Source organism: Coturnix japonica, chromosome 3, assembly GCF_054131305.1.
Source record: "Coturnix japonica strain WE chromosome 3, WE-NBRP24, whole genome shotgun sequence".
In the NCBI taxonomy this organism is placed as follows: Eukaryota; Metazoa; Chordata; class Aves; order Galliformes; family Phasianidae; genus Coturnix; species Coturnix japonica.
The window spans coordinates 51,806,015-51,833,731 of record NC_140665.1 but is presented as its reverse complement, the minus strand read 5'-3'; the positions used below and the strand labels follow the sequence as shown (position 1 = coordinate 51,833,731).

Here is a 27,717-nt window from a genome sequence, read left to right as displayed (position 1 = left end):
TTAAAATATTGTGCTGTTTTATTGGTGTAAAAATCACACAATTGCTAGTTCTGATTCTGCAGAGATACATCCATGCAATTAAACATCTATGATCCCACAGCCAGAAGAAGCCATTAAATAGAATATCTGCTGTTAGTCAGCAATTAATGCAAATTTACATATGAGATCAAAAGGTGTGTATCATACAATATACAACAAATCCTAATACAGTACATCAACCTGAATAGCAGGATACACTCAGGGAACTCAGTTAATAGTGAAGCCTGTCTATATGCCAGAGAAATAAGGCCGGTGTCCCAGAATTCCTAAGAAGCAAACCGTTCTTTTTTTAAAAAACAAAACAAAACAGGATATTTTTTTGGTTTTTTTTTTTTTTTTGCTGGGAATTGACACATTACTTGACAATACATTTTGTTATAGTGAAGACTGGTGGATGTGATCTGTTATTAAAAGGTAATGTGTGAAACATGCAATTACAGGTGGTGCTTAGGAAACGTGGAATTATTACGTTGGGGATTTACACCCACCTCCTTCACAAAAAGGTCTGAGAAAGGTTTGTTGAGAGACCACCAACTGTACCATAAGTCTTCATATGCATGCAGCGGAATCAGGGTCATGAACATATAAAATGTGAGCACCTGGCAAACTGTGGTTACGTACTCTATAATGTCTGCAACAGAAATAGGAAACCAAATCCAGTTGATACTGAGAACAGCCTGCAAGAACTCTGACAACCTGTTTAAACTGGCTTATTGCAAACAGGCAGGCTTTCTAGAATTGTGAACATCTTTCAAATTGTGGAAGGCAGTTTGGGAGGTAATATTGGCTGATGACAGATTTTTTTTTTTCTCTTATCTGGCACACTAAAATAAATGCCACAGCAAAGGAAGAATTTGTGTGCTTCAAGTCAACTGATCAGCGATCCTCCTCCGCAAGACGTTTCAACAAGAAAGAAAAGAAACCACTAAGAAGTTCCAGTTGGAAATTTTGGCCACAAACTCTGCAAACTTTAGTCCAACGGAGGTCACTGATGTCCACAGAAAATGATGTGAGAGGCAGTGTCACATTCAAGGAAAAAGGGTTTTCTTTTTTTTTTCCCCCCTCCTGTACTGAAATTAAAATACTTAAATACAAAAGTGGACAAATTGACAAAACAGAACTACAACATTTAATGTAGAATAGAGTGCACCGAGCTAGACGCATGGATCTTTAAATAGGCTTTGAAACCAATACCCCTTTCAAAGTTAGTAAATTCACAGTTAACGGCAGTAGGCTTAGAGGTGAGAGAAAGGTCGAAGTTGTTCCAGTTGGACTTCCAGGGAGATTCTCTCTTCAAGAACATCCTACAAAAGAAATATTTTCTACTGACTGTTCACAGAGAACTGATAATAAAAATTCTCTCACGTGATCAAAACTGGTAAATGTCAGCTCCAGTTTTGAGAACTAATATCAAGTCTTCTGTATAATCTGGAGAACTCTTCCCCGAAATCTGAACAGAACTGTCAGCACTACCTAGTTAGTTTTAGATATTGTAGGGTAAAGAAGATGGCACATGCTGTTAAGAAAAATGGTACCTACATATCCTGCAAGATAATCGCTAACCCAGAAGACACAGATGGCTATAACAATTCTTACTGAGCTACACCCATATATGCATGCATATATATTTAGAAATATTTACAGTTTAAGACATTAAGGTTTGAATTTTGCTTCAGAAGAAGCAAATCACTTCAGCTGCTCTCTTCAGCACAGCTTTCAAAGTACCTGAACTCTACAACAGCTACTCAGAATTAATGCTAACTGAAGTTTTCTGCATTTTTATTTTCAGAGTAGCTGAAAGGATAAAAATGATTAAAAAACAAGCATCCCCTGTAATTTCACAGAGCCTGCCACAATACGTATGAAAGCAACTAAATATGTTATACCGGTAACTGCTATATATACTCTCTATACATCAACTGATCTGCAGAAATGTCAATCATTATTCTCAGGGTTTGTTTTGTTATGTTTTTAAACAAAGTTCACTACGTTACCTTTAGTTGCTGCTGTAGTTCACTATTCAATCTGGCCAAAACAGTGTTGGTTTCCTTGTTGCGTCTGATTGATGCCTGAATTGCCTTCTTGTCTTTTCCTATCGATCTGAGAACATATTACAAGTATTTTAATGTCATTTCATTACTTAAATGAACATCTCATTTATAGTCCCTCTCATTCAAATGAGCAGAAACCTCTTTTAGAATTTTTAACTGTTAATTTTCTCCCTTTTGCCTGGTTTGATTAATCTTGCTTGTCTGTGCAGAAGACACATACTTTGTTTCAATGAAACAATGAGAAGCACATTTCAGATTCTTAGAGCTCATCCTCTGCAGTCCCAACACACAGTCCAACATTCATTTACCTCAAAGTGACACTTGCTCAAGTTAAAAGTTCACATACCAAAATTCAAGATCTCTACAAAGTCTACAAGTAGCTGTTTCAGGATTGTTTCATTTAAAAACAAAAAAATCTTTAACTTGTTAATTGATTCTAATACAAACACATTGAAGTTATTTCTAATTCCTAGAACACAAAGTGTGTACTGCTGTTTAAATGTAAACTCCCCAATAACAGACGCATTTATACACTTCTTGGGTTACCTAGGAATAGATGGCTGTGAAGCAAGAACAGCAGCTATGACACCTGTTTTCTGTGTATGTTCCTCAGCTTCAGGTCTCAGCTCATCTTCTGATTTTAACCTTCTGCGGATAGGCTTTGGTGGTGGAGCAAGTGGGGTAGTGCCTTTACCCTAAAGGGAAAAACAGCCTATTAGTTCTCAGAAACTGCTTTTTTTTTACTTGGATTATAATGTCATTATTTGTGTTCCATACTCCTAGAATCATTTACCTAGCTAAATGAATTTACAACCCATGATGTATTTTCTGATGAACATCTGGTTGCATCTTCATACTGTACAGATTTTAAACAGTGCTGAAGTTGACAGCTGTAAGCACAACTCTAAGCTTACCCTTCCCCTCCCCTCCAGTAACTGTCTAGGACAAAAAAAGGTATCATCACAAAACTATGCTCTAAAAGTTTTGCTCTGTTTCAAACACATCCATGAATACTTTTAAGTACCTTCATACTTCAGATATTATAAGTATCTTAAATATTTTAGTATCTGTATTTACAGTAATGCTAATCATAAACCTTATGACACAAGAATTTATCAAATGTTTGCCTATTTCCAGCACATATTGAGCCCAAGGAAACAATGTTTAAGTGGGGATGCATGAAGTTGGCATGGCAAATTAAAAGAGCCGTGCAATTTAATATACATGAGATAACTGTGCTCTTTGTACATTGCATACCGCACTAGTGGGGACATTAGCAGGTACTTTCTCTTCAACTCTTCCATCTGCTTTGGCAACTCTAAGAGAACTTGCAGAATCAGAGGGCTTTTCAACCTGAAGAGATAGAAACTACACTTAGAAAATAATTGCTTAACAAATATTTGATTCAGCAAGTTGGAAAAAGTTAAATCAAAATGCAGAATTGTGATGTGCTTCTGATATAAAGATACAGTCAACATTTAAAAATCAAGTTCAAGTCTTTTTTAGGGGTGGAATACAATAACAGTACAGGCCTTAGAGCAAAACCATCTTGATCACATCATTCTGACCTGGAATTAGCTTACAGAAAAGGTACATAATAGTAAAAAGTTGAGTTTTATGGAAGTCCTCTTTCATGAGGAAGGAAATGCAGCTCTAGAAACATCTCAATTTATAAGTATATTAAAGCTCTATTCATTACCACTATTTGTTTGATAGCACTGAACAAAACCAAATTACTGGGGTTTTAGCAGATATTTTTAACACCCGCCAATCATCTCATTTACTGGGTTGACTACTTTACAACTTACCATTTGGTAAGTCATTTGGGAAGCAGAGAAGAATGAGCCTATTTTTATGAGAATATAATTTTTTTCTGTGCTAATCTTAAACACGCAAACACAATTCTGTTTGTTTCTATCTATGCTGGTAAGCAGAAAATCTTATAACTGCTTCCTACCAGGGGATTGGAGTAACAGAAAATCCCCACTGGTTCTAAAGCCAGAAAGTGGTTTCAACGAAACCATGTAACTGTCAGTAGTACTAAACAGTTGTCAACATCGTCATTTTCACTCACCTGCAAGGCTTCTGAGTGTGTTTCAATTTCATCATCTTCCTCCTTGTTTACACCTGATGCAGCAAATGCCTCAAACTGACTGAAGTCTGCAAAATTTGGCTGTTCTGGTATTTGTTGAGGTGAGGTACTGGTATGAGATATTAGGCCATCAGCATCTACCGGGCGATGCACATGAGGACCTGCACCCTGCAATGAAGGGAAAAAAGAATATTTAGCAACAACGCTCTTAGCAGTTATCTGATGCAAAGATTCTCACTAAACAAACAGTTTGTGACACAGTTAAAGATTATTTGCTTTCTTAGACTTGATTCTTAGTAAACCTAAATGCATCCCCACAGCTCATTCTGTGTGGTTATAAAAACAGTGAAATAGTTAACACAAAAGGGAGCCCTGTCAGATGTGCTGTCATCTGGTGGATGAGACCAAAGATGCAGGCAGAGTAGGACTAGCTAGACTCACTGGGTAGTACATATGCTTCTGCTGTACCACAGTTCAGCATGGCTCTCCTAGACCGAATACATGTTTGAATTTAGTTCCTCATGGAAATTTGATTGTGAGATCATAGCCCACAGAGCACATCTGTCATTGCTGATCGACTTCAATGCATTTCATGAAAACAGAAAGCCAAGTAAAGGGGCATTACAAACATCTGAATGAGGAGAATGCACCAAAAACTCAGGCATTATTACGTATCAGAGTAAACACACAAGAGTGCACCCTTAAATATTTTCACTGCATAACCAGTTTCAAGCAAATGAGAACTCCAGGAGAAATACTAGCCCTTATTTCTGATTTTGTATTCTAAATATGACTCAGAAATAACTGCTGGGGGACTCAGATTCTAACAAGTAGCTGCTGCTGAAAAACAACTGAAAAGCAATTCTATCTGTTCCATGTAAGATCTGCAAAACAGTCAAGTGATTAATCTGGTTGAGACAAAGAAAAAAAACTTTTGTTCTATATAAAACCATAGCCTGTGCCAGAGACATGGATCTAAAGACAAGCATTTATTGTGGAATACTTTAAAAGATCTCTGTCTTATGGTTATATAAGGATAGGTAAATGAATGCAAAAGCATCACATCCCTCCCTTTCTTACAACTTAGAGCTCCAAAGCCATTCAATTTAACCCCTTAGCATGTCTTCACCAGAAGCAACTGGCTACAGCTTGACCTTTGAAATCATTCACTGATTTGCATGAAGCTCCCGTCATTTCAAACAAATAAAAAATAAACTAAGGATTTTTGAGAAGTTCAAATACAGAGGTTAGATAAAAGGATCAGTCTAATGCACCGAGTTAGAGTATGATTTTACTAAAGGGATAACATCACCTGTGAAGGCTGTGGTCTTGGAGGCACTGCAGGGGGATAGGCAACAACTGCAGCCTGTTGCTGTCCTGCAAGAGGCATCACATTTAGTTAAGGTAGTTACTTCTCATTTTACATCAGTATCTCATGTTTTGACTTTTCAAATATGCAGAAATTCAGACTTTGCAAACATGTAAACCTGTCATTTGGGAACACTGTTGGAAGTTAATCTTTCAAATATTCAAATAGATAAAGCAAGAAATCAGAACATTAGTCTTGTCCTTGTCCTCCTGTTCTATGTATGCACTGTCATACTTTCCTGATCTCAGTTTTCCTTTTTTACTCCCATTACACACTGTCAACATTTTCTCTTCATGATCTTGAGCTGAAAAGTACTGACAAATCATTTAGCAATATTATCAAAAGTGATCTTTAATCATTTCCTCAAACACATTCTAATCCCTCTTCAGATGGGGAAAAAAAAAAACTGCTTCAGAAATGAAGTATACCAGGAACACAATATATCTACCTGGGGGAACGGAAAAGGATCTGTTCATATCTAAAGATGACGATCGAGAGTGAGAAGGGTGAGGCCTTGGCGGGGGTGGTGGTGGTGCTGTGTTATCTGGAGATGTTCCTGAATGTGATCTGCAAAACATACAAAGCTTTGTAATGATTTTAGGCAGCTACAACAGAACTAACATTCAAAATTTCTTTTAAGTACTTAATTAAAATACACTTGACAGATAGAAAAGAGCCTGATGGTTGCCATTGATTCTTAAGAGTGCAAAATCAGTTTTAAACTTCTGGTCACCTTTGATTTCACATTTGTTTTTGCATTTCTATTGACCTAGATCTCAATTTTCCAAAAGTTTCTTGTAGTACTGCTAGTAATTCATATTTGGGCAACCAATAGTTTCTGATACACGCCTCAAACAATGACAGCTCAGAAACAGTGAATCTTAGATGTGGTAAATTTCATCCAGGTGGCAGTCATGATTTGCAAAGCATGTTAAGTTACAGTCAACATCATAATTCAGTTTTACACTTAAGTTCAGTATCATTGAAAAATAATGTTTCTGTTGGATCTGCCTGCAGATATATCTAAGTTAAGCAGTATAACAGCTTATGAGGTAAATATCCCAAATTTCCTCTTGAGATTTTCCAAATCTATTTACTAGGTAGCATCTTCAGGAATCATTCTCGGATAGGATCACCATCTAGTGGATATCTGTTGCAAGTTCATCAAACAATCAGTAAGATTGGAAGGATAAAGTACTGTGCTACTCAACTGGAACTTCAGTGGGATAGCGGGGTTTGCAGTATTTTTGTGCAGATTCCATTTAAAAATAGTTTGAAGAAGCTTCCCAACTACTGCACTCTGAGCAAGACAGAATTACTGGATCGCTGGTCTGATACAGCTACTACTTTCCTTAACTCATACATAAGTGATAAACACTCTGCAGAATGGACTTCTGTAACGTTCTTCTACAAATGAGATAAAGCCAGGAGAGATAACAGGTACTCTATATTTCATACAGCACCTGAAATCTCTCAATGTGTTAAGTCCAGGCAGAAAAACAAAAAGTGATTTACAGACACTCCTGGCAAAGCCTTTTCAGTTATTGCTTTTTGAAAACATATTATGTACTCTGAACTTATGGTAGTACTAAGGACAATGTTATAATTATAAACAAAGCTGTAATTGGTAGAAGAGGTATAAATGGAAGGAAGTAAGAGTGACTGAGGTAACAATTTTTCCTGAGTAGACGTTGCCAGATTTGGTAGATCTGACTAGAAACTCTCTGTGCCAGAAAACAGCACCTCATCAGAAAGCTTCACTCATCTACACAAGCCAGCAAGAGAACCCACCCCAAAATCGGAGAATATAGAAAACAACCAAGAAATCATCATGTTGATAATGCCAAAAAATGTACACAGAAGCAGGACAGAGAATCAGTTTTGCCATTAAGTAATGATGGGGTAAAGAAGTTTTTAAGCTGCGGCACTGAAAGCGAACTGTAAATCTTTCTTCACTATTGAAAGCATCATACTTATTTCTGTTTTGAAACTTACCTCCAAAACTGACTGTAAAATGGTTAATGGTGTAGCTGGTTTTTAATCCTATTCAGGCACAGATTTAATGGGGACAATTAGCACCAGCTGGTACAGCACATTCTCTTTTGTCATATGATGCTGTTGTTCGTTATACATTTGTACAGCTTTACCCAGTCCCTTAATTTATGTTGGGCCTCTGGCTGTCTTTCATTCCATGGAAGCTCATTATTAAGAGAGACTGAGTTATTGTCATGATTTTTTATTTTTTTTACACAGTAAATAATCGGAAGGTCCTTCTCCATTACTGCTTAACGGATATTTTAAATACCAAAAATTGGTCTCAAGCAATATTATGATCACCTACATTTATTTTCCCTCCCTTGTTCTTAGGGAGATCGTCATTCTTGATTTTTCTGAGTGAATACAGAGTTTCATTTCATTGGCAAATCCCAAGCAACTCTGCAGACCTCACTGTTTTTTAAGTTTCACTTTACTCATTAACAGGAACAGCAAACATTCTAATGTGTGAAAACACAGCCTGCCTCTCGATTTCTCATTGTTCAAGTCAGATCTGGCCACCATTTTATAAGTGTGCTGTCAAGCAACCAGAAGCTTAGAACAGGCTGCTTTAAACATAGTTCATTTACTTTCTTTAGTTGTTACTCTACTGACCGTTGCCGCGTTACAGCACTTCCAATTTGCTCTGGATCTGAAGTATAGGAGTCTGAACTGCTGTAACCATCTGCTGGTAAAAGAAAGTACAGTTTAATATTTGTTTTGCATCATCAATATAATCTAAAAGACACAGATAATATATTGTATTCTAATTATGAAAAGTTTTGTAAGAAACTTTAAAAAATTAAGCTTAAAGCAGAAGTTGGCTATGTGGTGTATGAAATAACCTCTCCTCAAACATCTTTCGTAATGGAGCCATGCAGGCTGTTATGCCACCTAGTGGAACAAGTGCGATCACTCTTCTAAGGAGAAAAGAACAAGTCCCGGACCAAGAAGTTTTACGTCAGCTCAGTATGAAATTACTGGCTTAAAACAACAGTTTTAACACTGTGGGTGCTCACTACAGAAATATTATTAACTTCTCCATTTATCACTAAGCTTCTGTATCATCTTTCCTTTGTTCTGAATCACTTAACTTGCAAAGAAAAACAACTATGCATTGTTTATATCTCACAACTTTTCTCATTACGTGCAATAGAAGTTTGCTCCTGCTTTGTGGATTAGGTATAAGGGGCTCTTTATAAATCCATCACTTCCAAGCTGAATTACTCCTGAAAAAATGCATGGAAAATAGAAACGAAATGCAAATTTCTCAATACCAAGCTGAGGCTCATAAATCTCCATTTATTCTCAATTTTGTATACTATTTTAATGTCTTGATCCATGAACAGCAGACTAAGTGAAGTAAAACAACTAACATGCACTTAAATTTTGATCAATAGATCAATGAAAAATTAATATTCTTATGTGCAATGCAAGAAAAAGCACATGAGCCTAGTAATAGAATATTTTTATTTCTTAAGATTATCTAACTATGAAGTAACAATTCCAAAACAGTAATAAAACAATTAGAAAGACTTGCTTAATTTAAGACTGAGAGACCTTATTACCAAATGGACTGTGGCACAGCTGAGCAAGAACAAGTAACTACAGCAAACACAACAATTTCCTTTTCTGAGGCACAGAGAAGGATTCAAAGTAACGAGTTCCTCAAAGTTTGCTTCCTTTCCCATTCTCTTTAACTTTGATTTACAGTAAAAAAGATCTCAGAAAACAGACTCAGACATGTAGCCTGAAACTCGTTCAGTCTACCTGTAATCTGGAACCTGATTCATCAAACCAAAATAATTCAAAATGTTTTGGACACAGCAGACACTGAAAACCAAAAATACTATTATAAGCAACTATACACCTAAAAAGCTGTGCCTAAAACACATCTGAAAGTCCATCCCAGTTTGTTAGCAGGTAAAGTAGTTAACTGCTTGTAAATTTTGTGGTTAAGAGGTCTTCTTAGGCTCTTCAAAAACAAACAAACATGTTGTTAGCTGATTCTGAGGAAATTAGAATCAAATTCTACTACCACTTTCCAGACATTTCCATTTCTCATCCTAAGATCAAAATAGAATAGAAAACAAGAATAAAGAACTGATGAAAACAAACATTTCTGAACACAGATGATAGAGAAACACTTCCAGTAACATCAATAGAACATTATATTTTTCGTATTAGAACTGTTTCTATTCTCAGGATAAGTTTATCTCATTTAAGAGCTTCTGCATTTAGTAAGTTTTCATTCACTGATGAATAAATCCACATTTTGCTTAACATTAAAATGAGATCTGAAGGTATTTGATACTTACTAACTGTATTTCCAGATGTGTATTTTACAGATGAACTCATTTTGTTTTCTTCTGGGAGATCAGGTGGTTTCACAAGTAGTGGGCTAGTAGGGTTAGTATGATCTGAACAGAAAAATAAGTTTAAATAAACAAGTGTAATCAAACTAGCCTTTACTTCTGATATTAAAATGTTGCGATTGCTTTTATGTCCTTATCTAAATTGCTATTCCGAAGACTAAAATCACTTCACTTTAAAATAATTCATACATCAAGGGATAACTGAAGTTTTACATTGTAATTGTCACATTTTTCAGTTTTGAGAGTTGTGAATCTTCACCTATTTATAGGGCTAAAGAAACGTTACAAGAAATGTATTGTGAATCATTTCTCAATCCTCACATACAGAAAGCTACACGTGAGTTACACAGAAATACAAGGAAGTACTGGCATACTAGGCCAAATCTATAATTGAGACCGTTGACTCCACTGTTCAAGTAAAATTATTGAACAACTGAGTTTATTCTTGACTAGAGTATAAAGTAGGCCTATGAATACTTTAAAATGCATCACCCTCCAAAACAATAAGCAGTATTTCTGACTACAGGGCAATAAGATGTTTCTCCAAAGATCTATTCCCTCCTAAATGCAGGATTTGCCAAACCTGTGTTCTCCATCTTCATAGCTATCTCCAGTATTTAATATAGAAACCCAAGTGAATTCTATACCGTGATGGTCCAGAACTACTCAAAGCATTAGTTCTTTCACAAATGGCTAATCTAAACTCTGCATCCATCTGCACAATATTCTAATTCCTAATTCAGGAAACTTATCAACTGTTATGCTGCTCACAATTCCAGATATTTTCAACTACAAGAAAACAAAGTCAGCATATTTAAGGAAGTAAGTTAAATTCACGAAACTTTCTCGATTAGCAAGGGAAAATGTCCTACCGCTTCCAGTTCTTTTAAGCTCCATTTCCTGCATGTGGATTTTGCTTGGAGTCATTCTTATGGGAACTGGGTGCACAATTGCAGTATCCTGTGGAAGAGAGGGATTAAATTGCGTTAAAGTAGTTTTAAATTGTCCTATTAAGAGTTTCTGACACCACGTGAAATGCCATTTCTAAGTGAAAAAAAATCATAAATCTAATTTTACACAGTTCCAGGGTATTTAATATACCTATGAAACCAAAGCTGTACGAGCTGAAGTTCCTTGAACCACATATAAAATATAATTTAGCATTCAACTTAAAGAGGGAATTCTAAACATTCCTCAATGCAACTATGACTACAGGACTTGAATTTTGATGACTTCCCATCATTTTTGAAATAGTGTTTGATATCTATTACTCCAAGTACACCCACAAATTCTTTTCAAAATCCCAATCAATTTACGATGCCTCAGAAAATTACAGCATGACTGATTTGCAGTAAGGTGCTTTGTAGTAAATTAAGACCAATAGTTTCAAGAATCTTTAAAATAGTAAAATCTTTGAAGTTTCAATATGAACAATTCTATAGAATAGATCTTTCAATAGACTTGATTTTACAACTTCTGCATTTTCTTCATTTCACCAAGAACAGTTATGTTCACATGATTAATTCTAGAACTGTTTAAATTGACTTGCACTACCTGTTGCAAATATAAACTTTTAAAACCACTTTTGAGATGCAGCTCAAACACTTAACCCAAATGTTTAGGCCTCTATACTCAACCCCATAGGATAACCACTAACCATAAACCATAACCCAAATGGGTAACCTTAGCCATAGTACAAATGTGTAACCAGTAACCCTTAACCCTAACAAAAAAGAGTAAGGTATAACCCCAAACCAAAAGGGTAATCCACAACCCTTGAACATAAACCAAAACGTTAACTCTTAAGCCTCATTCCAAATGAGTAACCCTAAACTGTTAACCCTAACCCAGAACTGCAACACTGTCCAAAATCCAAAGGGTAATCCTTAACCCTTAATGCTAACACAAAAAGGAAACCCATAACCCTAACCCTAAATTTAAACCTCTTCAAACTCAAGGCTCTTTAAATCTAACCCCAAATTATAACTCTTAACCCTTAACACTAGCTCAAAATGCTAATCTTTACCCCCTAACCCAAGTGGGTAAACCTTATCCCTCTGTAACAGAAGAATTAAAAAATCATTCTTGCCGTAGTTATTTCAGTTCTTTACTCTGAAAACTAAAAGGGAAAAAAAAAAAAGTGGCTTCTATAAAAATAATTTGTTTCAAACAATTAAATGAACGTGTGTAGAATTATTAATACAGATCAATAATCTAACTTTATCCAGAACAACTTAACACGTTACTAACTTTCTTTTAGAGAAATCACCTTCATATACCAGGAGATTAATGTCTATGAATTTATTCTCAAGTCTGTTATTAAATCTCAAGAAAGCTAATTAGCTCTTTCTCCCCTTTGGGAAAGCAAGAGTAGTTTGAAGAAAACAGACAAACAAAAAAAAAACCAATCAGTCCTATGCATCACTGTTGAGATTTAAAATAAGTAGCCTGAATACTGCTGGAGAAAATTTGCTCTCAGTTACTCTTATTTCAGTCAAAGAAAAGGTTACCAAACATCAAAGATGCTCGCCATTCTCTACATAACTCTTATAATCTCCAAGCATCGCAAGTAAAGAACTCCTTCTCCAATATAAATGTATTTGAATTTCTATTTACGTGCACACACACAAACACGAGCTACATATGAGTTTTCTACACATTACATTTCCACTTTCAAAGTTAACTGCATGTGTGAAAATTCTGAACTTCAGATTTGCGTCCTTTAATAATTGTGTGCAAGAATAAACTATCATTTTACTGGGGAAACAAGGCAGTGATAGCTCTATAATGTTAACTAATCATACTCAATAAGAAAGCTGTAAATGGATTTCCATCATGCTTACTTTATTAAAACTTAAAAAATATAGTACGTTTAAGTCTATATCTTTAAGATGAAAAGAGGCTGGCAAGTAACTTTTTGCTTTGTTCAAAGTACTCTGGGCACTAGAGATAGTGCAGTCTCAATTCTAGTGTTTCTAGATGCTGAAAGCTATTTCCACATTAATAGCAGTGACATCTCAGAGTAGAGTTCTGATATATTTGCATACAGTTACTAATTATTTATGTATTTGTTAATATCTGAAGGGGCCTCTTAAAGATTAAAAGCATTTAAATGTCTATTATGCACATCTGTTATGTGATAAGTTTAAAACAGTAGTAACAGCAATAATTTCTGTAAGAAAAGTGGGTGGAAAAGCAACTGCTAAAGAAGTAATTTTAAGGCATTTCAGAGCCATTTTGATGTTACATGCAAAACAATGTAGTAGATCTTTGGCTCCAAAGCTTGATAAGATCCATCACCATTCAAAGCGTTCCTCATTAAGTACATCATTACAAAAGCATAGGTTTAGCTGGAAATATGATTAATATGTAACTAGATTAAAAAAGTAACTAAATAAAAATTATAATAATTAAATTGGTGAAAACACTGGGGTTTCATACATTACATCCATGAAAGTCTGACAGTTTTTTCAGTTGAGTAGGAGAGTTGCCAGCACCTATGATTTTGTATTTTGCAGCTTGACAAAATACTAAAGATAGATTCTGAAAAAGGGACTAATATATGATTGGGTGTTGCTCTTCAGTTTCCTTACATATTCAAAAAACAGTATGTTTAAATATTTCCTCCAATACAGCTTTTGACAACAGTGTTGCATTAAAATCAAGAAAACAAACATTTGCTGCACTCAGATATTAAATGTGATCAGTACCAGAAAAATTCTATTCCTAAAAATAAGCAAAATAATTAATAAGCTTGTTATCGTTCCCCCCCAAACAAGAAAGGAAAAAAAATATAAAAGGAATTCAAGGAATCATGCATAACAGCTACATACAATGAATAGAAATTCAGTGTTAATAAAATTAATTTCAAACAAGCAAGCTAAGTGATTGACTTACAGGATCAGCTGGTGCAATGTTAGAATCAAATTGGGTCAGAGTTTGTGAGCTTGAAGAGCGTTCGCTAAATGTCTCCCACTGCTGAACAGACAGAGGAGAGAAATCAGCATGATGAGAAAGATGGGAGTAAAAGATCACCAAGGAGACTTAGCATAGTAGTTTGGAGGTTGCACTGGAAAGCACTGTATTTGCACTAGGCAGTACTTAGAAGTTATATTAACACATACTGAATCTTTCTATTTCAGTTTGAGACTGCACTGCAACAAAGTTTGTTACCTGTCAGTATTCATCTTTTACATTCATGTTTCATAGTGAAGACAGGTGTACAGTTAAGTCAAATACTTTCAGAGTTCTTGTAAAAGTTACACAAGTATTAAAAAAAACGTTAAGCCAATCAAATATTGTTGAGACTCAGTGCCACACATCTGTGACTGTAAAATCCACAGAAAGATTCCTCAGCTTTGTAGTTGCCCAGTTTCAAATATTTTTGGGAGGCACTGATTTTCTTACAGAATCTCAGACAAATTAACACTGAGCAAAGTGCTCTAATTATACCAGTCCAGCTTGCTAGTGCAACCCCTGAGAAATGATTCTATTCTGTAAGAGTATTTTTACAAGTCTAAATCACTGACATGGCAAAGAATTAAACTCAAACATACCACTGATTGTTAAAAGCAAATTAAGTACAGTTTTTCAAGATATAGGTGAGCTGTATCAATACACAGTTGTCAAGAGTCCTCATGCTTAATAAGTCAAATTACTGTCACAGCTGGATTGATGAAGTAGCAAAATACATAACAGTAATCTGTGATCCAGAAACTAGATGACAAATCACTACAGGATCGTTAAACTTGTATCCTGGCATAATAACAAATATTAGCCAAGTTTCAAACAAGATTTGTAGCACTCAAGAGAGACTAAAATGTTAGTAAGGTCATAAAAACAAATTAATATTCTTGTCCCACATCCGTACGTAAATCAATGTGCATGTTTTCAGATGATACAGGGCACAGTATACTTTGTTAGTCAATCTAATATCATGCACTCTCCTACATGAAACCATACTCAGTGTATGTGTGAGCCGTATTCAGGTGCACCGGTTCCTGTAGTGTTTGGAAGGTAACTTTCTGACAGGAGGTGAAGGAGTCAATGAGGAAAGCTATGCTGCTAGACCTTGTTCTTACAAATAAGGACTGGTTGGGACCGTGAAGGCTGGGGCAGCCCTGGATGCAACAAACACGAGACAGTGGAGTTCAAGAGCTTAGATGGATGAAAGAAAGCAGTAAGTAGGATTGCAAGGCTGGACTTTAGGAGAACCAGCTTTGACCTCTTCAGGGACCTACTTGGAGGCATCTGGTGCGTTAGAGCATTGCAAGGTAAGAGGACATTGCAGGTCAAGGGAAGTGATCCTCCCCCTCTCCTCTGCCCTGGCAAGGATATGTCTGAAGTGCTGTGTCCAGCTCTTGGCTCCTCAGTTTGAGAATGAATGGGAACTTCTAGTGGAGGGCCACAAATATTACGGGCCTGGAGCACCTCCCGTATGAGGAAAGGCTGAGAGACCTGTGACTGTTCTGCCTGGAGAAGAGAAGACTGAGAGGGGATCTTATGTTTAATTAACATCTAGTGGGCGGGAGTCAAGTGGATGGGGACAGGCTCTTCTCAGTGGTACACAGTGACAGAATGGCTATAAGCACAAATTGGAACACGTGAAGTTCCATACAACATGAGGAAAAACATCTTCACTGTGTGACAGAGCACTGGAACAGACTACCCAAAGGGGTTGTTAAGTCTCCTTCTCTGGAAATATTAAAAACCCACCCAGATGTTCTCCTGTGTAAGCAACTGTAGGGAACCTGCTTTAGCAGGGGGTTGGACTAGATGACCTCCAAAGATCCCTCCCAACCCTCACAATTCTGTGATCCTGTCAACGGCCCACATGTGAAACTAGCCTAAAGTAGTACTTGAGAAATAGGTCTTCATGGAAATTCCTAAATAATAGTTTTCAGTCAGCCAAAATTAATTAAACATAATCAGAACAAGACTCACTAAAGTATTAAGACCCTTCACGTGTGGTGCTGTTCCTTGGAGAGAAGGAGTCCTATTTTTTAACAAAGGCAAAGACTATGACGTCATTCAGCTGGTATTTTTCCACAAAACTACTCTTTTCTAGCAAAAATGTAAGTTTTCCCCTTCCTTTTACACAGTTGCTCATTTTATTATTTATTATTTGTCCTTAGGGTCTATAGCTAGACAACAGATGAACATCAACGCCTTCTACTAAACCAAGGAATGAGGTGTTAGTGTTTCATTCATCCATCCTGAGATACTACCAGAAACTAGTTTCTTCTAACTTCCTGCTGCATTGTAAGCTACAGTGTCTACTGAGTGGCATCTGAAATGGTAAGATCAAAGAGCAATGACGGTAATACTAATTAGCTAGGATAAACGTCCCATTAGTTGAAAATAAAATACCTGTCTTTGAGACTCACAAAGGTCTCTCAAAGATACCTTAAAAATGTTAATTACTGAAAAGCAGAACTCAGAACAAACTGAACAATTACTGAAAGAACATCTAAATATCTGAAACAGTTGTGAAGTCCAAAGACACTATATCTGTGTCAAAGCTAATATGACACCTACTTTCAATGAAAATTTAATAGGCTTTCCAGTTTTTTAAACTCTTAGAAGTGTGTGCAGCACTGGCACTGAAACTGGAAGGAAAAGGTTTCTGAAGGGAGAAACGAGAGATCGGTAGATTGCAGAGATGGGACTGTTAAGCACGCATTTATCTAACCCAGATAGATTTTTACAACATTCTTTATTTTGAAGCTCTGACACCTTGGTCCATACTTTGTGAGCTGACACTACCTGAGCTTGAGAACTGGAGTGTAAAAATCAATTGTCAGCCAGAAAAAGCAGAGTAACCCATGTTTTTAAAACTAAATGGGATGCAAATTGCTTGGAGAGGTTGTTCATCCAAAGCCTCATAGCTTTGCAAGCAACTCATTTGTTGATGACAGTTGTAAGAAGCTGAAAGAGGCTACAGACTGCTGCCTGCTGTAATACCAGAAACTTTTTCACGGCAATAAAACCTTGAGTACTTTGACCTGATTCTTGCTGGAAAGAAAAAGTTGCAAAGCAAGCATGCATGGAAATACAGCTAAGAAATTAGAATAATTGGAACAAAAAGCTCTTAATATTTAACTCCTAGTATAGTTAATGTTTAGTAGTATATTTATCCTGAGAATTTTTACAAACCTCTTATAACTGAACTGATTTTCAGAAGAAAATATCACATTATCTAGTAGAACAGACAAAGTCAGTTTTGTAAAAAAAGATTTTGATTGACAACCAATGTTCAGCAACTTTGCGCTGCTACTTCAATTCTTCTATTCAACTGGTTTAAACTGCAGATATAGCATCTGTTCAACTATGATGCAGCTTACCAAATCAGAGATCTTCATTGTAAGCATGATGGAATACATCATGCAAGTTTAAATATATTTGCAGACATTTTGTCCTTGCTGCAATAACTGACTATCTGTTCACTTGACTGGAAATACATACCTCCTACTAGCAGACTAAGAGTCATTCTGTCAAACAGAACTAAGAATCACTATGCCTTGTATTTTTTTATCTGGTAAAGGCACCACTGTAAGGCTTGTGTTTGTCCTTAAAAGGAAGGGCAGACTCTTACCAGGTTCTTCTTCCTGAGAGATGAAGGAAATTTCCTCAGCTTTTAAACTTTAATCATGAAAAAAAAAGTTTTTTCTGTTTAACATCAATTCTAATTTGATTTGTCTACATTTCAGAAGCTTATTCTGAAGTTTTACATAACTTTTGATTGTACGATCCTTCAGAGTTACAAAAGAGAAAGCACCCAGAGAAAGAAAAAAAATCAACTAAAGTTCTCCAATAAGTACGAGAGATCATTTAGGGATGAATATGAAGCTTAATTGCTATTAATGACAACATTTTAAAACTTATCTCACCTACCAATCAGGCAGAAAAATTGTAAAGGTAACACTTTTACAATTTAAAATGTATAGAACCTTCCTGTGTTTTAGTGTCCTCCTTGAGTTTTTGTCAGTGCATTCACAATTGGTGATTAACAATCCACTTGTGAATTATATATGTACACACAATTTAGCTATTGACAGCGGCAATTAAATAACTTGCATTGAAGTGCTAACCTCACTGCTCTGATTCAATTCTGGCCAGGTCTGGTTTAGGGATGGCATTGATGGAGACTTGCTTGGAGGTGCTTCTGCTGGAGAGCTGGAGTAACCAACCTCACCGGTTTGTTCCCCAACTTCTGAAATGAAAGCAATCACTATAAGTCAAATACATGAATTGCATTCACAAACAGCCCTTTTGAGAATAAAGTATCTTACTCTAAAGTACCACACAGTTCCACTTTTTCAAAGAGGAGACAAAACAAACCGATTTGAGTTAAAGATGCTACCTTTATATTGAGAATCTTAGCGTTTTCTTTCACATCATTTTGCAAACTGAACCAGCTTAACAGCTGTTACCTTGCAAGTGTACGTTGTTATTCTAATTCCAGTTCTCCCTGGACTTTCAGCAAATAGAATTCCTTGCAGAAAGCCTTCCCTTACAGGAAAGCAAAAACTTGTAAATTTTGTAATGGACTGTTAATTTTTATAAACTGCAATAAAATTGAGTTAGCTGAAAAACATTAACTTTAATCTTCAGAACAGAACTCACAGTAGAGTTCATTTCAGCTGCAGATCTCACATTTCATCAAGACTGGTGCTATTAACACATAAAATACATGTTTAAGGACTTGGAAAGAAGTATCCGTACAACTGACTTCATTATCCTAGTTCAGTGCAGTTTCCTTCTACAGGTTGTTTTCACACAGACATTTGACTTGTTCTGAAAAGCAGACATAACCTACTTAGAAATACCACACCACAATGTCAAATCTTAAGTGGAGCTGCTACAATCCAGAGATTTCTTTGAAGAATATGATCAAATTCAAAATACTAACCCCATTTAAATCTATTGTGGAATTACTACAGTGTTTTAAGAACCTAATGTTTCATTTATTTCCCCAGATCAGCACAAATATAACCACCTCGTTGGAAAATTGTTCTTTTAAAATTCTGTAGGGGTGCAGACAAATGTAATATTGCGTAACAGCTCCATGTCACGTGAGAGAAATGCATCTCTGGTCAGAAAAGCAGATGTAGGACAAGACCAACACACTAATGGATTTGAGACACCTGCGCTTGGTCACAGATTCATACAAGCAGGAACGGCTACCAGACTATGTGGCAAGAGTCTTCAGTGCCAGTCCAAACAGGACAGTGTTAGACAGAGCACTGTTACTTCTCTTTCTCTTGGCCACTGGTTCAAAATCAAAACAGAAAGGAGACAGCATTGTGAGCACAGAACTGAAGCGATTAATGAAAGAGTTTCTAACAAAAAAAGGGGACAGAAGTAAATAAGAGCATTGTTTATGCTCTGAAAAAGTTTAAACTTCTATCAAAATAAAGAAAACAAAAATCAAGTAATTGACATTCTAAAAGCAGTCTTAAAGTATGATATGCACAATGCATATCTCCATTGCAGATGCTCCCGTTGAGCAGACAGCCTAACATACACAGTATAACCTGCACATAGACCTATTAGCAACTTATAAATATACATTAAAATAGTAAAATTGGGATTTGGACTGTTGTAATTACAAGCAAAGTTACAGCCAAACCAGTAACCTCCCTTTATACATTTAATTCAATGTACATGTTCTGGTGACAAATCCATGTCAGGTACTAAAGAAGATTAGCTGTTTCCAAAACTAGAGGCCCAGATAAAGAAAAGAAATAAATTAATTGCATAAAACACAAAAAGTTTGCATGTTATTTCTCACCAATGCCTTTAAAAACATCAGCAGAATCAATTATCTGTTATATTTCTGTACTTTTATTTTTAAGCATAGCATACACAGCATAATAATCTTTCAGTCTTCATCAGAACAAAGCAAAATTCCTTTAAGATAAGAGGGAAAAACATTCACTACTTTTAGAAGTAGTTTTTCTTCACACTTAAAGACTACTCTGTACTTCCTGAAATTTTATCACAGCTGCCCGTGAAATAAAAATGACACTTTTTAGCTTAATGTCCACTTTATAAAACTTTCAAAGAACTTCAGTTATATGACAAAATCCTCAACACTGTCTATACCAATCAAAGCAGTAGAAAACCAGGTATGGATGTAGGCATTTTCATGGCTATAGTTGTTTTCTTACTCCATTTCCTGACAAGAAGTTGCTTGACAATCACCTTGACATAACAAGAGAGTGGCTAGTTTTTAGATAACTGTGGATACTTCTAATATGTCTTTGCCATAGTAATGTGCTTACTCATACTGAAAACACTACAGTTGATGCTGGCTGCTGCTGAAAGGCTGAGGAGCTGAGTGAAAAAACATTGGTTTAATTATTAAAGCAATGCTACAGTATCTAGTTTAAAAGCTCCTCAATAATAGCCAAGTGAAAGTCTCTGACATCCTACACACACAGTAGGAAGGGACTCCTCCCTATTAAAATATTTAGTAAGAAGATAAAGAGCTAGAAAGCCACAATACTTGTACACCCACTTGTACACCTTCCAGAGCCAAGACTGCTTAATGTTCTTTTGTTCCTAGTCATTAAATTCTGCTTTTTTGAAAAATATAGCATAGAGAATACATCAACAACAAATGGCGCCTAAAAATACACTTCCTCTAAACATATGATGGTAAGAGATGGTAAAGTAAAAAGGCTTCAAGTTTTATTAACTAATAAGAATTGAATGACTCAACATCTTCAAGAATGATAACAATGGAATTTTGAGGAATCATTTGTATTTCAAGTTAATTTCAGTACAAGTTAATTTATTTCAAGTTCCACAAAAATTCAATGTTCATTGCAAATATAGTATTTATGAAGCAGATTATAGGTATTCTGCTTCCTTTATCTGTTTGAAGATAAAAATGAAAGATAGTCAAACCCATCCTACTTTTAAATGGCACTTTTACATGTGCTCATGTCCTACCTCTGACATTATGACTTAGAACATTTTTAAGTACTTTCAAGAAACTTATCTTACCTGTTGAGTCTTCCAAGTCAATCAGTTTGGGCATTAAGCTTTCAGGTAGCTTTTCTGGCAAATCATATCCATTCTTCCTAGCAACTACTAGATGAAACGCAGCACAGAACTCATCCAACGTCAGTGCACCATCTTTATCAAAATCTGAAAGTTCCCTAAAAAGGAGAACTTCATATGAATGAAACCAAATATATTGCCAAACGTGTTTCTGTTGTGCTACTTGGGAGAAGAAATAATGCACCCTATAGTTCACTTTTGCCTACTAAGCACTCCATATTATCATGAAGTACTACTCAGTGAATTTCAAAATATTTGCATATGTGTGTTTTATTTAAATTTCCTTGCTGAGACTCAAATAAACATAGGAATAAGGAGTTAATAATTTATATTTAGATGTATCTTTAAAAAATATAAAATTTCAAACCAAGTATTTCTTACTCTGAACTGTTTACATCCCTTTATAAAGCTCAAAATGCTTAAAGCACCAACCTAGAGCCATCGAAAACCAAGAAAATATTGGCATAAATGTGAATAGAAAGGAACACAGTACAATAGTGAAACATTGCTTAACACCTTCTAGTAAGGAGATGGTTAGGTAACACCAGATAGCTGTAATATTTCAAAACAGCTATCCCAAAACAGACCACACTTACCAAATGTGGGAAAGTTCAAGAATAGGTAGTTTCGACTTAGTGAAAAATTCTTTAGCTGCAGATCCTGAAAAATTACAACAACAGTTTTTAATGCTTGAACCAATTAAAATAACCAGAAGACTTACAAATTTATGGTAAATGATGTAAGCTATTTAGCAAAGGTTTAGGGAAAAATGGCACTAATTTCTAGAGATGAAGCGAAAAGCAGCTTCAAGTCCTTTCTTGAATTACAGTGCAATTTACCAGAATGTTATCACTAATATGTAGTACTTTCTTTGAAATGGTATGCAAACCTAAGTACCCAACAAAGTCTTTGTACCAGAACTGCTGCACCCACAATTAGATGTTTTTTTAAAGAGTAACTTACCTGGTATAAATCCATTTAGATCAGGTTGAATGGTTTTAAACTGATTAACATAATACTGCCTTTGTTCATCAGTTATTTTCCAGGGGTCATCATAACTACTTGATTGCCTACGAATTTCATTTGTTGTTGTAGCTGATGCTACAGTTCGTACTGTTGTCTGGTCCTGAAATGAAATATTTTTTCCTCAGTATTATCTACCTAAAGTGCTCTCACGAATTCTCAACTTCTTGCCTTCAAAAAGTAAAGCATAGTTAAATTTCACAGTAGTTTAAAAACTACAAGAAAAATATCAGCAGAGTGCATCTACAGGACAACGACAGGGTATTTTTGCACATGGATACAAATGGGTAGGAATGACTGCAGTTATGTAAGCAAAAGAAAACCAACACGGCACATACAAAAAGAAGCTAAGCACAAATATTTCATAATTGTTGGCATTTTTAAAAATTAGTAACTTGCAACTACATCACTTATATGAAGTATCTGTTGGGTAAATAGCACTGAACAGACTAAGCACAGCTACACAGTAAACATCTGCAGTGAAATATATATATATACAAAAAAAAAAAAAGGATTGCAACCATCTGAATGACGCAAATTAAATACCAATAAAGTGTCACACCTGGACAGAAGCAGGATGCATGGCTAAAAGAGCACTGGTTGGTGGGGTATCAGCAAAACTGACCCAGTTTTCTTGGTGAGGTGGAGGTGAATGACCAGACCATATAGGATCACTAGAAGTAGATGAGCCTGAAAGTAGAAGAAATATTTCTTTTTTCAAAAAACAAAAACCTAAAAAACTGAGTAAGAACTACAGATACAGAAAGCAGCCCAAAAGATTCCATCTGTGAAACACAGGTTCCCATCAGGAAGACACACACACTTATAAAAAGGTGAAGAAAACTGAAACCAAATTGCATCAAGCTGACACTGTTGACCTCCTGACCACTATTTTGGACTTCTATATTTGGCCAAATTAAATTTGTGCTAAAAAGATGGAAGCGAGGAATAAGCTTTTTGCACATAAGTAAAATTTAAACAAAGTTTTATGTATTTGATGCCTCTTAATTAATACTCAGTGCTTTCTCCTCATTGAAATAAGTTTCTGTACCAACAGTTATTCAAAAGTGGCATAAGATTTCAGAATGCAACTTTCTGTGTGTGTGTGTTTTTCAGTTGCCTAAATACAGTCCAATAATAATAAAAGGCACCCAAATAGACTGCTGACACCTGACGTGTATTTTACTCTTATAAAAGAAGTTTCTAGTAGGAGAAAGATACAGGTTTTGGAAGTGATAAGTTGATTATACAAAACTGAAAGATTATTATTTTGATGAAATTCATGAATAATATAAAGTAATCCCATCCTCTTAGAATTACTTTTACTAGAATAAAAAGCTACTGTTAACTACTCCTTTTGTTCTCTAACAAAACTTGACTTGCAACCAAAACTCCTGAAAACAGAAGTAATAAGACTGACATTTCTTTTTGCCTTGGAATTTTTCTGCAGCCAGTTTAACACTAAAACTTCACAAAGAAGCATGCAAAAAAGCTTTGGAGTTTCTTTCCACTTGTCTTTAAGCACAGAGCAAGCAGATGAGAATCAAACAGGTCTCCCATTTCTCCTGTGAAAATGCTACACTCCAAGTTTAGTTGTGATAAAACAGCTTTGCTCCTCAGCCACTGACATTATTACCACCAAATTGTTTTTTTTTTGTTGTTGTTTTTGTTTTTTACTCCTGTCTTGATTAATTCAAACCGCTTTATAAGTACATTTCAGTCTGTACCCCCATTTGCACAGTACTTTCTCCATGGTAGTACTAGCATAGCAACAGATACCAGTAGTACTGTAGCAGTATTGTCATAACTCAGAAGTACTTCACACAAACTACAAGAGCTATTTCCTTTCTCCTTCCCTCTTCAGTCATCCCAAGGACACTTGTTTTACTGTTCTTGTTATGTAGATTTTTAGGACATAGGATGGGAAGGTTGAAGAACACACACACAGAAGAGACTACTAGTAACCCTGGACACCTAGATGTACACAGTTATGAAATAACAACAGCCAATAACTCAATTCTCAATCATCAAAACTACATGTATTTCATATTTGAGTTAGACATAATCATGCCCCAGTTTCTTCTCAAACTAGAAAAACCAGTTTGGGAACACTGAGGTAGTGGTGGAAGTGGAAGAAAATAGTCACAGAAAAGACTTAGAACAGTCAGCACTTATGAGTTGTAAGCCAATCACTTCCAAAACCTGTGTGCTTTTATCAGAGAACACCATCAAAAGCACTCTGAATAGAGAGCATGCCTAAAACTGATTATCAGATATCAGATTAGGACTAGCTGAAGAAGTCCAATGCACAATGTTTACTATAAAGACATAATTTGAATTCCTGTGGCTGCTCTTTATTCTTCTCCTGTAGCTCGAATACCACCACAATGTTAAATTCTGGAAGATTATCTGATTTCCTGTGGGATAAAAGTTACCCGTCCACTTTATACTGCAAACATAAGTGGTCTATCTAAACAACAAGCTGCTTGTGCTTTTAAATAAACTATGAGTTTACCTTATAAAAACTCATTTTTCAAGCAATCATTTGAACTACTAAGAGCTCTCCTTACCACTAATTTGTGATGGAATAAAACCAATGCAAGCACAATAATAAAATGGCTTAGAGCTCTTCCCTCATTTAATAACCATGTCTATGTAACAGGGACTTAAACAAGGCCAAGTATCAGTTATTATTGAAGCATTAAATAGGAGACTAAGGACCATTCAGTGTCTAGCAAACAGTGTAAGAATCATTAAGACTCTAAAGAGAGAAATGAACTCTTAATGCAATGTTCTCCATTTCTGTCCATGAAGTTTCTAGGCTGCTAATTGCATGAGTTGTACCAGAACTGCCCCCAACAAGGAAAATAAATCAGCATGGCTTGAAGATGCAAATTCTCATACACATTCAAGACGCTGAAATAAAACTTAATGGTAACACTGAAGAAATCTGGCAGAGGCCCCATGACTGAACAGAAGACCTAATTTTTTGGCTAGTTTAAAATCATACTACAAACGTAACAAGCTACAAACATAAATGCTCCACTCTGCTTCCAGTCCAAACAAACTACAAAATGATGAAACTTAGAACAATTTCAAGCCCCTATTCTGACATGCCACTCAACAATCACTTGAAGTTAAGCCAGGAGAAATGATTCTTTCTCCCAAGTCTCTCATGGTCAGCACCCTTCTAGATACTGAAACTGGAATGTTTTTCCTCTTCTGTAATGCCAGGAACAGGAGGTTCTAATTTCACATTAACTCTGTTTCCTTATGAATTGGATCTGCTTGGAATTGAGTTCATTTTCTTCATAGCAACTCATATGGTGATGTGCTCTAAATTTGCACCTAGAACAACAACAATACACCAATATGTTAGCTACAGGTGAACAGTATTTGCATGGCCTCAAGCCTTCTGTTTCTTACACTGCTCCCCTCATTGAACAGACTGGGGGTGTGTCAAAGACTGGGAGGGGACACAAGACAGAGGACTCAGACTAATCAGAGATATTCTATACCATGTAGCATCATGCTTAGCAATGAAACATTAAAAAGGATTGGGAGTTTAGGATCAGTCATCTTTTGCTTGGGAATTGGCCTGGCTGGTGACTGTCTTTGAATAATTTCTCTTCCACTTATTTCACTTATTAAACTTTTTTTTTCCCCCTAGAATCATAAGGTTGTTCTGGTGTTTGTTTGTTTGTTTGTTTTTTGGGGGGGTTACTCTTCCTTCCCTCTTCCTCACCCCCTGAGTGAATGTATGAAGGTGTACGGTGCTTAGCCATCTACCAAGCTTAACCCACAACACCTTATAATATGAGGGGTTCAGTTATCCACTTTATTACTCCACAAAAACTAATCTAGGAGAAGAACCAGACAGATCAGAGGCAGGTTAGAAACAAGATATAACGTGATTTTTAACAGCTTTACCTTAAATGCAAATTAAACAATTGGAAGAATGAGAGATTTGGGTTTAAAAAGAATTGACTGATGTTCAAAGATGATACCTAAACACAAAGTTCATTTCATGCTATGTATTAATTAGATCTAACCAAATCATGCTCACACTTGAGAGCCCCATGCTTTGAGATGGGACCTCTGTCATCTACCATTATTCTCAGTGTTTCACAAACTATGAAATAGAAGCAGAGAGACCTGGGTTCTTATGTTTCTTGGATCACAAGTGAAATGAGATAGTCCTGCCTTAAGTCCTAGTGGAATAAAGTAACATTACCTGCAAATTATCTGATTACTCAAAAGAATCTTGTTTCAAAATAAAAATGAGTTTGCAGAACTGATTTTAAGGTAGGTAACCAACAATCTATCTCGTTCTGCACCTTAAAGTCAGAAGAGTTGTTTTTTCTACAAAAATATCTCTTTAAAATGTAGGCTGAAGAAAAGGCAGAAAAAGAATGAAGTACTGCCTACAACAGCTGAAATTCAACAAAATACAGTGCAATGAATCATCCACTGAACAAGGATGCCAATTTTTATTAAATATGTAAATCTAGTCCACTTTTAGCATTGGCAGAACAAACAATCATTCTTTTCCATTATCTCCATATTACTTTAAACAGATATGTTTAACTATGGAATATAAGACTCAAGTATTTGAGCTAAATCAGCATGATATTTTTAGACTTCTGAAAATATTATCAAACAGACATCACAAAGAAAGCACAGTCGAAATAAAATATTAACATGGTATTACAACTTTACTTTTGAAGGGCAATACTGAACACTTCAATGGTAGGATTAGTTTCCATGCCTTTTAGTAGTTCTTGATGGTGCATATGAGAAAAAGGCTACCAGAGAAACTATTTCATTTTGCAATGAAACCAGATCAACTAAACTTTGCAAAGGAAATAAATGAAAAGCAAACCAAGAAACTGAATGCTGAAAAATCACTAACAGCACGTTTGAACAGTTGGACTAAAGCCTTAGTGCATGTGCAATGAGCAAACTAATAATATTTATTTTTGATTCTAAATTGACTAGCATATACTTGAAAATAATATTCAAAATAGTGACACCAACCCATGCATAAAACCTATTTAATTTCTAAGTGTCAGTGAAGATACATTTCATTTCTTTATTCAACCAATTACAACAACAGAATACCTGGTCATCTCTGAATGCTTATAACCATAGAAGTGGGATATACTGAATAACCATCTTGGAAATCCTGAAGCTGAAAGCAACAAACCACACCTCAATCTGAAATTTTATAAAATGTTTCATTTTTGATACTCATAAATATGTCACATTAGTTACTATTACTCCACTATTCCCAAGTGTATTAAATTGAGCAGATTAACAGAAAAAGAAATAGAAATTCTTCATATTTAAGATTCTAAGGGAGAAAACTTTGCCACAAAACAGTGACACGGTAGTGAAAGTCTTCACGTTAAAGTAAATGAACAGAACAAAAAAGATTAACCTACAGAGAAAACAAATGATTACAGTAGCTTCAGCTATGTTTATATAAACTTTAAAGAAAAAAGAAAAAGTTAAGAGAATTAGTTATTCCAACAAGTCATCTGATCCATCAGAAACATAATTTAAATAACACATTATCTGCCTCCTTCCTTTGTGCTCCCTGTATCTCTGGGTGTGCTGGCAGTTACTGTCAATAGGACATCAGCTTCATATTACAACACTTCA

At 35.6% G+C, this 27,717-nt stretch overlaps 1 protein-coding gene across 13 annotated transcripts in view; it reads right to left on the bottom strand.

The window, feature by feature from the left end:
* Positions 1 to 27,717, bottom strand: part of REPS1 (RALBP1 associated Eps domain containing 1) — a 60,214-nt gene continuing 32,497 nt past the window's right edge. For 2 of the 13 annotated variants that reach the window (XM_015858396.3, XM_085541582.1), the window contains 16 exons: positions 22,616 to 22,743; positions 21,994 to 22,156; positions 21,627 to 21,690; positions 20,974 to 21,128; positions 18,051 to 18,172; positions 13,858 to 13,938; positions 10,833 to 10,920; positions 9,904 to 10,005; positions 8,201 to 8,273; positions 6,000 to 6,118; positions 5,495 to 5,559; positions 4,165 to 4,350; positions 3,348 to 3,443; positions 2,637 to 2,785; positions 2,034 to 2,139; positions 1 to 1,343 (listed from right to left, as the gene is read on the bottom strand). In XM_015858396.3, the coding sequence (XP_015713882.1) occupies positions 1,275 to 1,343; positions 2,034 to 2,139; positions 2,637 to 2,785; positions 3,348 to 3,443; positions 4,165 to 4,350; positions 5,495 to 5,559; positions 6,000 to 6,118; positions 8,201 to 8,273; positions 9,904 to 10,005; positions 10,833 to 10,920; positions 13,858 to 13,938; positions 18,051 to 18,172; positions 20,974 to 21,128; positions 21,627 to 21,690; positions 21,994 to 22,156; positions 22,616 to 22,743 (1,766 nt within the window). In that variant the 3' untranslated portion in view covers positions 1 to 1,274. The remainder of the gene's footprint in view (positions 1,344 to 2,033; positions 2,140 to 2,636; positions 2,786 to 3,347; positions 3,444 to 4,164; positions 4,351 to 5,494; positions 5,560 to 5,999; positions 6,119 to 8,200; positions 8,274 to 9,903; positions 10,006 to 10,832; positions 10,921 to 13,857; positions 13,939 to 18,050; positions 18,173 to 20,973; positions 21,129 to 21,626; positions 21,691 to 21,993; positions 22,157 to 22,615; positions 22,744 to 27,717) is intronic. The other 11 variants (XR_001554185.2, XM_085541577.1, XM_015858399.3 and 8 more) reach the window with 11 other exon arrangements.